Consider the following 12,005-nt stretch of genomic DNA (forward strand, 5'->3'; position numbering starts at 1 on the left):
CATGAGGCCACATCAAAACTTACGTCGCACAAATGCATTTCACACAAAAGCATTTCAACTCGTGTGTGTGTGTAGAGAGAGAGAGAGAGAGAGAGAGAGAGAGAGAGAGTCCTAATTCCACAGATACGAAAGACTCCTCACTGGAAAATGCCCTCTTGTTTCTCAATGATATTATTCTAACGTATACTCTACATTGATTTGTGAAAAGAAAGGGAAGAAAGAGAGCGTGACCCAAACACTGCCACAATGTTCTACTCCCTCTCTTGAAATTTGATGTATATCATTCTCACCTTTAATTGTTCTTTACAATATCTCAACCTTTCTCATGCAACAGTATATTGTTACAAGATAAATACAAGATTATCGAGACCACACCTGCTCTTTAGAATCTGCGCATGACAACCAACATGATTGCAACTGAGTTGCATATGCAGATAATCCTGTGCAAGGAAAGAATCCTCTGGTTTTCTCCCGCCGTTAAGAAAATGAGAATCTTGAGAACAGAGAGCGGGCAGATCCAGAAGCATCAGTGGCTGGGTTTGGTGGAACATCTGTAGAGTTGCGGTATGCTTGTTGACACTTCTGAATCTGCATTTGCAAGTCAACAGGCAGTTCAAGATGCTGTATTGAACCTCATCAACAATCTCGAGAGAACTGTTTCTAATATATCCTTGATTCACATTCTAGCATATTGTAAAGAGCTGCAATGCAGCATCATTGCTTGAAACTAGTTCAGACATGGCATATGACTTCAAAAGGTCAACATTTAGGCCATTTGGTTCTTGCCCCTAAGGTTTAAATGCACTTCTGAAGGTTTTTTTTTTTATATAGGTAAATGCACTTCTGAAGTTTTAGACAAGCTTCTTTTTTTTATAAGTATTAGACAAGCTTTCTCCAAAGTTGAAACAAAAAAAGTAGATGATAAGCCACAGATGGACAGATTGATTCCTTAATCTTTGTAATGATCTATTATGGCTCTGGGTTACCATCTTATGCTAGCCAGCATCCTTATACTTACTTACCACGACTTATTTAAGAATACCCAACAAAAATAGAGCATCTAGTATATGCTGAGCATCTCACCTCTTCAGGACTAAATTGAAGAAGCATCCCAATCACTGGTAGTAGAGCCTCCACTTCACCTGTTTGAAAAGAAATCCTAATAATCAAAACCACTAAGTTTTCCGACATCACTAACATCTAGGTTCTTCAAAGATGACAGGGAGTAGAATTCAGCAATTAGTTTTGAGATTGTAACAGCTAATGGTTCATGCGGATACCGGTTTCAAGAAGCTTTAAGATTACATTTTTCAAATACGTCATATCTACTCCTTCCCTCTTCTGCGTTCTTTCCACGTTACGAAGCTCAGCCTTCAGTATGGCTTCCTGCACTCATTACAATCAGAATTTTGTTATAAACTAATAAACAATACGCCTTGGTTTTGCGGCACCTGGCCAAACAATGTTAGTTGAGTCTACACATAATTCATAAACATTCAACAGTCTGGTACTCCATTAATCGACAGAACATTATCATTTCAGCCGAACTAATTTCATAAAAATGCTCTTGATGGCCAGCATTTCTTTTGCATTTCACGGTAAATCCACAAAAAATCGTAATCTGCAACAATTCAGACAAATGTATACCTGTTGGCTATGAAGACGATTTTCACGTTCAAGCTCCTCAATTTCCTCCTGAATTGAAGCAAAAAATGAGAAACTGAATTGTGGGGAAAAGAGAATTCAATATTTTATATTTTATCTGACTTACTTGAAGTGCTAAAATGTGCCGTTGTGACTGCGCTAGCTCTTCCTCTCTCTGAGCTTGCTGCCTAGCCAAAAGCTGAGTTTCAAGTGAAAAATCATTATTCTCAAGACGTTTGGATGGTTCCTCAATTGGAATTCTACTTCCATGCAATGCATGAAGCAAATTTTTTCAAAGATATACCAACTATCAAGCATGCTTTATATTAAAGAAAAATTTGGATAAGTGATACGTCTAGCAGTTACATATGAATAATAAAGGCTCCTGTGATAGCTAATCATTATTCTAAGTAATGACTACCAGAACGTCATCCAAAAAAAAATCAGTTAACTATCACATAAAAGCCCATAAAGATATGAAGCAAGCCTAGGTAGAACCAAGAAAGTTTGAGGAGAAATGTAAAGGGCGGACGTAGAACTGGTGCCCCAAAAAAACAAAAAACAATTTCCAGTTTGCTTGGGTCTTTGTCTAAATCAGCTCACTCATTTAAGGCACTAAAATTTGTCCTTCAGAGCTGGCAGAATCTTGCAGATCTGATGTAAGTGTCTTCCCGCTAAAATTGTTGTAATAAATGCCTTTGGAGACTCAAGCAAGTAAATTTCACATGAAAACGAATGTTTTGAGTGGAGATGTTTATACCAGAATCTGCTGTTCTGCTGCAGAAGTGCTTGCATTCTGTGCATCTTGCTTTTGCATGGCTGCCAGTTTGATATAAAAGGATAAGTCAAGACCTCACCAGCCACCCCAACAGTATAGTTTTGTCTAAATCAAGAAAAAGCTTTCAACTTTTATCTAAATAATACAGACGCTAACAAGTGGTACCAAGAGTAAATTCATACCTGTCCTGTAGTTATCATAGTGATCAACCTGAGATTATTTATCACATTGTCAGGCCAAGGTCTAAAAACATGGAAAACCATCTCATGGGAAAGTATAAGGATGAGGAGAGATTTTACAAACATTTAAGAAGTCAAATAAGGAAACATACAGGTGGTCTAGATTCCAGAGATTGATGAAGATTCTTATTATCATCTAAAAGTTTAGCCATCTCTTTGTCCTTCTCCTCGATCATTTTATCAGCAAGATCGCGAAATGAGTCATGCTCTTCCTACAGGGTTATGCATCCAATTAAAACAAGAACAAAAAACATAAGTACACCGACAACTAACCCAAGCCCCAGAACAACAAGATACAAGATACCTTTAATATTTTATAACGTAGTTTGAGCTCCTCTAATTCTCTTTGCAGGTCCTCCCCAGAAGATGCTTCGTTTTGAGCCTTCATAGCCTCACATCTCACTGTAAATTTTATTAACATTATAGAAAAGTTCAATTGATATGCATCCATGAATTGGAGAAAAAGGAAAAAAAAAAGATGGTAAGAATCTTTATTATTTGACAACGCATGGAATGTGGATGTCGTACATCGCCATGTTTCTTCTAAATTTTGAAGGTTCATTTCCCATGCTTCCTTATCTGATTGGTGGCTAGCATTGGCAGAAATAAGCTTTATTTCCAAGTTCTTAATCTGCTGCTTGGCATTGTCAAGGATCATATCTCTGGAATAAATGTGGAATTGAAGAGTCAAGCGAAGACTTCTTTGCACTTCATGGAAGTTCGATACATTTCATGCAACAAAGACTGGTAAATTAAATTCTCAAATGAGGTATTTGTAAATAAAAATAATATAGAAATTAGCAGAGTTTTTTTTTTTGATAAGTAGAAATGAGCAGAGTTCTCTGATGACAAATTATAATAACTACCTGATTAGCATAAACCAGCATGTATTTTTCATATGCATAAGGTATTCATCATTTACCAGATGCATTATAAAATAATCTTATACCAGAATTATCAGCAGAAGAAGCAACGAAAAAAAATTTTAATATGAAAGAAAGCAACCGAACTCAACTCAACTAAGCCTCATTCCAAATCCCATATAAAACAAAGCAATGAAGAAAGAAAAAGGATTTGAACAAAAGGGAAACATGACATTGTCAACATTATTAACACCTTTCTTTGAGTTCTTTATCATAATTAGCCAAAGCATTCTGTAGATCTTGTAGGGCTCTATCCCTTTCTGTAGAGACAGTTGATACTTCTTTTTCAGCCTCCTACAGGACAAGGAATGGCAATGACTTTCAGATATACCTATGATTAACCATGTATTTCCATCATCTTATAAGATAAGAGGAAACCACAAGGACATACATTTAGCGCTTCCTCAAGAACTTTAAGTTGTTCAGATTCTTTAGATGCAGCTAGCTCTGCATCCTTCTTTTGGAGAAGTGCATGAGCACGAACCTTGTAGGAAGAAAATTCATTTTCAAGGCGGCTGATCTACAAGATTAGTAATGAGAGAAAAGTACAAGTTCAGACACGAGATCAGGAAATATTTAGATACATGCAGCTTCAAATGAAAGAGCAGTAACATCATAGTGTAGCTAAGCAAAACATGGTTTCGGCACAAGTATGTGTAATTTATTGTTCCCACTAGTCCTTGGTGGGAAAAGGTTCCTACTTTGTTGAACCCATGAACCCCTAAACCACCAAAAATACTCCATCAGATTATATAGGCAACAGGAGAAGACAGATGCATGATGTCCCAAGCAGATATCCAGCAACCCATTGCTAGAATAAAAGTCTGTGTCAGTACCATTGTCCATCAGCTCCTTCTAAAGACAATTTAAGTCAAATGACCATCGGTCATCACCAGTTCACTTGTGAAAAGGGGTTGTATATCACTATTTGATGTCCCCAGTAAAAGAGACCGGTTTCTATACAAATTTGAGGCCAATGGGAGCAACAAATGCTTTTAGCCAGAAGGGCACTTTGTTGGATATCCAAGGGATTCCAGCTCTAAGATGACATACATTTTGGGCAATAAAGAAAATGTACAAACAAATAATTCTTCATTTTCTTTATTTTTTGCATCTTACCCACAGTATCAGACCTATACTTTATCCCCATGAAATATGTGTATGCATGTCTGCATGTCTGCATGCATATATGTATGAAGAATAAGTTCAGAAGTTGTGGATGGAAGTAAAAATAATTAGATAACCTCCTCCTTCGTGACCACTAATTCTGCATCTCTAGTACTTAGCATACGGGCTTGAGCAGACACCTCAGATTCCAGATGACCTAACCAAAGATAAAGTTATTAATATTCATTTCACATCTATAAGAGATCTGACAAAAGTTTGAAAGGGATGAAATATACTTCTCATTTTAGCTGCTTCAATTTCAGCACGTATACAATTACTCTCAGCAATTTCCAGTTTGGTTCTAAGCATCTGCAAGGCAGCTTCCCAGCTCTCCTTTTCTTTCTCCTGAATGCCTTACACACTTTATGAGTATAGAAATGATACACATATGCATGCAACTAGCTATAGAGTCTTTTCATTTTAAGGAAGCCCGCTTCTCATAATCAAAGAAAAAGCCAAAACACATTATAGAAAAAATCATACGTGCTCATGTTTTAGGTGAGCAAGCTCTCCCTTTACAGTTTCCACAGAAGCTCTAAGCCGAGCTGCTTCACCAGTAGAGGCTGCATCCATCTCTGCAATCTTAGACTCTTTTTCCGCAACTAGCACCTGGTAATACACCTCCAATGCTTAGTATTCGTCCAGCAGAATTAAGATATAAAAATATAAAACCGAGTTTTCTTTTTTCCTTTCTTTTTTTAAAATACTCAAAAAACAGCAATGGACTAGATCACTTCATTATTCCTAAAGCAATGATTTGTGCCCTTACACACACAGAGAGAGTCACACAAAGTGCCGTCTTAATTAGATGAGTGTTGCATCTCTAAAGGTTTAGCAAGAAACTATCCAAACAAGAAAACAACCACATCCTCACCCTCCAAGCTAATCTAAAATGGAAAGGAGGGATCATTTATGCTAGAGCTCATTGGCATAAGAAAATAATGCACCACACTTGCTTCTCTTTTACTCCTAAAACCAGTCAACAACAGAATGACCTCATATAAAAAAGGACCTATGTTATTAAAGCCTGGTGTGTAACACACCATTTATTGTGGAACCTATTGTATTCATAAAAATACCAATACTTTTTAGGAAAGCTGTCGTGACAGACTTCCATATTAGCAGTGTGTTTGGTGTATAAAAAAAAGGCTTGCAAAAACATTTATGCATACATAAGTTCTACCTGTAATGCAGAAATAGTTTCAGTTGCTTTGCTTCTATCCGAGAATGCATCAGCAAGTTGGGCTTCCAAACTCTCCAGATTCTGAGGAAAACAGAGACAGTTCTGAAGCTAAAGCACAAAATGTTGTACACATGTAGTGGTGAAAGAAAGTACAGTCCTTAAAGTTAAAATAAACATAACATTCAAGCCATCATGGTGCAAGTTTACCTTCTGATGTTTAGCAGAGAGCTCGGCTATCGAAGCTTGCCTCTTTTCATCCGCAGCTTGTAATAGTCCTCGCATGTCTTCCAACATCTAGGACATAAGCAAGTTAAGACATCATTTGTCTTCAATAAATGAAACAAAAAGATAGTAAAGGCATAATGATGTTAGAAAATCTCAATGAGCTAAATAATAATATATCAGATCAAGCTAAAGAGATATAAAAGCCGGTCAAAAATAAATTACATATTATGGCAATCCATTTACCATAACCAGGAGTTTACCTATAAAGTCACCAGAGAATTGGAACTGTTGATACAATAAAATTAATCTTAATCATGAGGTAGTATAAAGCACTAGCACATAAATTGAAGATATACCCGAGGATCTATTATTTGGTCCAAAAAAGAATAGTAGCCAAGGTACATATCCAACCAACCATAAACAGAAACATTACATAGCAAATATATCCACATGCATAAACACACATGAACATGCAGAGGATTATACATCTAGGAAAGACAAACTTTTCAGCCATTTCCATGATATGCATACCTGTTCCTTCTCCAATAGCGACTGTTGCAAAGCCTCGAGAGCACTCTCTTTTGGTTGCAATGAACGCCGCAGTTCCTCAATGGTGTCTCGCAGTCTAGATTTCATCATTACAATCATGAAAGAATGAAACAGGACTCTAGATAAAAATTCTTATATTCTTTAAATTTGAAAGCATCTTGTGGGATGGTGGAAAGACAAGGTCTTGATCCTCAAGTCTAATTGGTTTTCATTTCCAAGAAGCTAAGGTGGGGGATGGGTTGGGGGGGTGGGGAATTACTACTACATCATCATGATTTTTTATTCATACGGAAATTACTGAGAGAATTTCATAGCAGTTTCTTGTTGATTAATGATTTTTTTTCCCGTTAAGCAAATGTGAACTTTATTGATTGTTGATTAATGAAGTATACAAAAGAGCTATACTTATCTTTCGTATGCCTCCTGTGTACTTGGGTTACATCTATTTACTTGCTCTAATAAATTTATTTTACTTATTGAAAAGATTACATCTCAAAAAGAAATTACTTTGACTACATTGTGAAAGATTTTTGAAGGGGAGATAAACTTGCATAAAATTAGGAAAAACATATCTTTCATGCAAAAGATACAAAATGCTTCTGCCATCAAATAGAACACCATGGACAGTGGACACATGCCTCATTCACCCACAAAAACATAAGCAAATTTCTGAAAATAATACAGAGTTAGTTTGAGATTTACTTATTGTTTGTACTCCTTAATTGTTGCCTCTCTGCATCCATTGCTTTTAATGCATCATTTGCTTGCTGCCGTGTACGCTCAATCTCTTGCTGCAATGATGACTGTTGGGATGATGCTCGCTCAGCCGCATCACTCACTTCACGAAAACGAGCCTCAAGATCATCCTTTTCCTGAAAATGACAATCTCCAAATAACATCCGAACTTAATTTCAGGGCGAATGAGACCCTTTTTCTTCTGCGATTATTAAATCAAAAGCTAACAACACAAGGAATATAAACTTTAAAGTGGAATATCTAGCATCATATTATAGCTCCAGTCCAAGTTATCTAGTTCATTTTTTCTGAGCAAAGGTAATTGGTGACAAACATCTGCTTCAGTTCAAATGTTTATAGCAGCCACTATATATATATATATAGTTAGTTAGTCATGTGCATCACTCCACCGAAAATTTCCTACTGTGTCAAATATCCATATCAGTTTACTAAAGATCTATCTGTTTTAATGAACTGATTACCACGGGAATTTTTTTTTTTTTTTTTTATGAAAATTTCCTACTGTGTCAAATATCCATATCAGTTTACTAAAGATCTATCTGTTTTATTGAACTGATTAACACGGGAATTTTTTTTTTTTTTATTTATTTATGTCGGGAACCTCTCCAAGGCAGGGCCTTTCGGACCCACCCCTGCAGAGTAAACCCCGGTCCCGTGCACCGCACCCTCGAAAGTTTTCCTACATGAAACTGGTTAAATCGCTGGTTTTTCACCAGGAGATGTGACCCCTAAAGATTGTTTGCACCCAAGGGGATTTTAACCTTGGACCAGGGGGGAGCATACCCCCAAGCCCAAGGTCTTTACCACTTGAGCCAACCCCTAGGGGTTATTACCACGGGAAAATATTCCAAGGAAAAGATAAATTTCCAAAGAAGGGAGATAATTTCACAAAGCTATTCCTCCACAGGCTAAACCTCATAAATTCAGGAAAAAATTCTAATCGATTTATCTCCCATAAAATCATAAGGAGTTCTTTTTTCTAGATTTCTTCTATCATTTTATAAATCTACAACAATACCTTTGCCAATAGAAATTGGGAAGTGTCACCAATCAAAAGGGAGAGGCTCACGTGCACTAGCAATGTTGCCAAATTTTATAGAAATTTAGGAAACTTATACAAACTGTTTAATTGAGACACTCTAGCTCTTTCAATAAGAAAAAAATTATAGCGCCTCGATTAAATGTTTTACGTAATATCACAGAATAGTCCCCAAGAAGATGTCGTTTCAAGAGCAAGGTCATCCTAGTGAGTATGGTTTTCTAAGGATGCACTTAACTGAAAGTGCCAACTAATCCCGGGGGTTTGAGAACAAAGTCTCAACTAATCTCGGGAGTGCACAGGCCCTCGACGAGGAGTTTCCCACAAGTGCACCTCAAGTAATTCAAGGGAAAGTTCCCCCAGTCCACTGGCCCCTAGAAATTTTTTGCACTGAAGAGGATTTGAAACTTAAGACCTGGAGGGAGCACACCACCAAGACCAAGGCCTTTAGCACTTGAGCCAACCCCTAGGGGTTGGATGAACTTAATTGAAAGTCTCATAAAGATGATATGTCTGAACATGGGAACCAGTCAACTATTCACAAGCATGCAAGCATCCAAAATATGTGTAAATAAGGAAAAACCAAATAACTGAGTTAGAAGTTTAATATTTGACGATCATAACAAATTGATCTCAAAATATAGCAAGGCGAAAAGTCTCGCAAGGTCACAAACTAAGGCAGAAATAAGGTAAAGATGATTTACCTTTTGAATATCTTGTATGCGTTGTTTAGCTCGTTTGTGAAGCCTGCTAAATTTCAAGTCAAGTTCAGAGTACTTCTCTTCACGCTCTTTTATTTCTTGATCCAACTTCTGTTGAGCTACGAAAAGTAAACATGCTATGCATTTAGACTAAGAAAAATTCCCACAAAGATTTCTCGATTTCAAGATTCTAAGGCTTTGGGGAATATGCAATTCCAGATTTCTTTTTTTCTTTTCCTTTCAAAATACCAGCAAGGAAGACCATTCCTCAGCCCAAGCTCCAGCCCCAGCAATTAGTGATAATTTTTAGAAACAGAACTGGTTTTTAAAAATGAAATGCAAACATTTCATTATATATCAAGTTTTCTTTCATAGTGAATTAGTTCAGGACCGAAAAAAATTGTAGATATATGCCATTACTTGACAACAAGATATATTTAACAAGTCTTATTATAACGATGAAGAACTGAATAATTGGAACAGATAATATCTGACCTTCAGTGAGCTTTGAAGAGAGATCTTGGGCTTTTGCATCTGCCTCCGAGTATGCCGCTGTAAGATGCTTCAAAGCCGCCTCTGCTGCCCCCCTTGTCTGTTTTTCCTCCAAAAGTTCTCCCTTCAAAGATTCTATCTTTTCACGAAGTTCTTTCACATCTTCAGATTCCCCATCGCCAATCTCACTTGCCTTTGTTTGTTGGTTAGACACATTTGAATCCGATTGAAAATCCCTCAAACCTTCAAACTGGGACTTCAAAAATTCATTCTGAAATCTAAGGTCAGTAACCATTTGAACCATCTGATCATAAGTATCATTTGAACACGGGTTGACATCAGGCAACCCATTTTCCATGGCAAGATTCCCATTGCTCGTGTAGCTCATGTCAGATGAGTGTTTCTCAGATTTTAGAGCATCTTCTGCATGAGTTTCCAATGCTCCAGCCAAATCACCTCCCTCAGCTGCCATTGTCTCGCTCATCAGTCTTGCACTTCTGTCCACATTGGCTACTACATAACTTACATACATAACACAGCTTACGTTAGACAAGCTAACGCAAGATTTATCTGAAATTATTACTTATTACTAGCTAGATGCTATTGAAGCTAAGCAACCCAAACAAGTGAAGCAAGCACGAGATCTGTTTTGGCTTTAATAGAGAGTGCAAAATCTCATGTTAGTGTTTATCAGAAGTTGGAAGTGAGTTTACAAGCAACCAGCATATGTATAATGTTTTATTTTCACCTCTCCAGCTTATAGCAAAAGCATGATGTCAAAAGGCTGGCATAGAATTATGGTTATATATTTTCCATTTTCTATGATTTATCCAATACCATTCAACACACACCCCCCCCCTCCCCCCCCCCCCCCCCCCCCCTCTCGAGTTTTCCACTTCGCATTACAAGATTTCTAATATTAATACCGGAACAGGGCCTAGCAAGTGGCAACAATCAAGTAAACATTTACCGTGAGGGTATAACTTATCAATGTAATTATATTTCAACGTCGAGAAATCGTTTGAAATACTTAGACGCAGTAATTAAATGCATTCACCATCAATAGCTTAAGATCCCTAACATTTTAAAACGCGGATAACTTGAAACAAATATTCATCTAAAAATGCTGATACTAATGCTCATGCCACTACGATTTTCCCGAAATTGCATAGTCAAATGCCAGAAAAGAGGAAGACTTGAAGGGTTTGGCAATGGCTGCACCTTCTATAAGAAAAAGTATTGGGATCTATCCACCAAGCACTAGAGATTCAATTTAGACTCGAGATCCAAAAGCGAACCGTTTTGAATAATGGTGGGGACTGAGATCGCCGGAGTTTGAACGGATGTCAGTTCTCACGGCTACACAGGCAGACAAGCAATGAAAGGAAACGATTAAGCGCCGTCGTTTTACGGGCCCTATTCCAGCTGTGTTTCTAACAGGGGGACGTCGCTGAGAAAGATAGCTCCGACTCCGTCATATGGAGTCAGGAATAAATTAATAATCAGGATTCAGAATGGAATACTTCATCTTTGCAAGGGTGATCTAGTAATTTCAAAAGCTCCATCTCTCTCTTTTTTTTTTTTTTTTTTTTTCTTCTTCCTCGGATCGTAAAAGCCCATCTTACTTGAACACTTCGTTGATATACTTAATTTGGGCCGCACGAGGTCTAGGCCCACTGGTCATTGCCATTGACGGTACAACCCAAGCAGTCTCTACAGCATCTTTAGATTTTAACGTCTCATTTATTTTCACAATTCATTTCAACTCATTTTATTTAATTTTTTAAAATTTTCATATAAAATAAAATAAATTTTTCAAATTTTAAAACAAAAATAATATTAAAAATATGTATTCTAACAATATTTTATTTAATTTTTAATTTTAATCTCAACTCATTTCATCTGCAAAAATAAACAAGGCCTAGAAATGTATCCAATATGATAACTAATAAAATAATAATTCTTTATTCATATCCCATAGAAATTTGAATGAATGAATATGATAAAATGAAAAATATGATTTCTCTAACCAATCGGTAGAGAATAAATAATTTATTTCGATAACTTATCAAATTAATTGATTTATTTTCTATTATTTGTAGGACTCTTGAGCTGTCATAGCTATAGGACTAACCATTACTAAATAATAATAATAATATTATTATTAAATACCTTTGGGATGTGGAGGATTTGGACGTTGGAGTTTTGTGGCTGGCCAGATAATAACAATTCAGGTGGGATCCACTTGGTCAGTGTGCTAGGCTACCTTTATGTTATGGTGTCCTCACAATAAAAAATAATAATAAAAA

The 12,005-nt window shown here is 36.7% G+C and overlaps 1 protein-coding gene across 4 annotated transcripts; it reads right to left on the minus strand.

The window, feature by feature from the left end:
• Positions 1-137: 137 nt before the first annotated feature.
• On the minus strand, positions 138-11,227 carry LOC121259169 (protein GRIP). Of its 4 annotated transcripts, none has more exons than XM_041160669.1 (22): positions 10,918-11,226; positions 9,700-10,193; positions 9,208-9,323; positions 7,411-7,580; positions 6,691-6,784; positions 6,142-6,228; positions 5,935-6,015; positions 5,235-5,360; positions 4,988-5,096; positions 4,829-4,908; positions 3,976-4,104; positions 3,778-3,878; positions 3,190-3,323; positions 2,966-3,063; positions 2,754-2,873; positions 2,605-2,632; positions 2,405-2,463; positions 1,772-1,843; positions 1,648-1,695; positions 1,281-1,386; positions 1,084-1,142; positions 138-588 (listed from the first exon to the last, which is right to left on the minus strand). In XM_041160669.1, exons 2-22 carry the CDS (start codon positions 10,178-10,180, stop codon positions 478-480), a joined length of 2,409 nt encoding a protein of 802 aa, XP_041016603.1. In that variant the 5' UTR covers positions 10,181-10,193; positions 10,918-11,226; the 3' UTR covers positions 138-477. The 4 variants fall into 4 exon arrangements, with proteins under 4 accessions (XP_041016603.1, XP_041016604.1, XP_041016606.1 ...); XM_041160670.1 differs by having other exon boundaries at positions 9,700-10,217; XM_041160672.1 differs by lacking the exon at positions 10,918-11,226 and having other exon boundaries at positions 9,208-9,315; positions 9,700-9,884.
• Positions 11,228-12,005: the final 778 nt, after the last annotated feature.

This window comes from Juglans microcarpa x Juglans regia, chromosome 4D (genome assembly GCF_004785595.1).
Source record: "Juglans microcarpa x Juglans regia isolate MS1-56 chromosome 4D, Jm3101_v1.0, whole genome shotgun sequence".
In the NCBI taxonomy this organism is placed as follows: Eukaryota; Viridiplantae; Streptophyta; class Magnoliopsida; order Fagales; family Juglandaceae; genus Juglans; species Juglans microcarpa x Juglans regia.

What these genes read in the sequence shown, in the direction of transcription:
- LOC121259169 (XM_041160669.1), bottom strand. Translation starts at nt 10,180, where the DNA reads ATGAGCGAGACAATGGCAGCTGAGGGAGGTGATTTGGCTGGAGCATTG. An exon ending in CTCTTCAAAGCTCACTGAAG is followed by an intron (nt 9,324 to 9,699) that starts GTCAGATATTAT and finishes TACTTTTCGTAG; the next exon opens with CTCAACAGAAGTTGGATCAA. An exon ending in CAGCAGAACAGCAGATTCTG is followed by an intron (nt 1,844 to 2,404) that starts GTATAAACATCT and finishes CTTGAAACTCAG; the next exon opens with CTTTTGGCTAGGCAGCAAGC.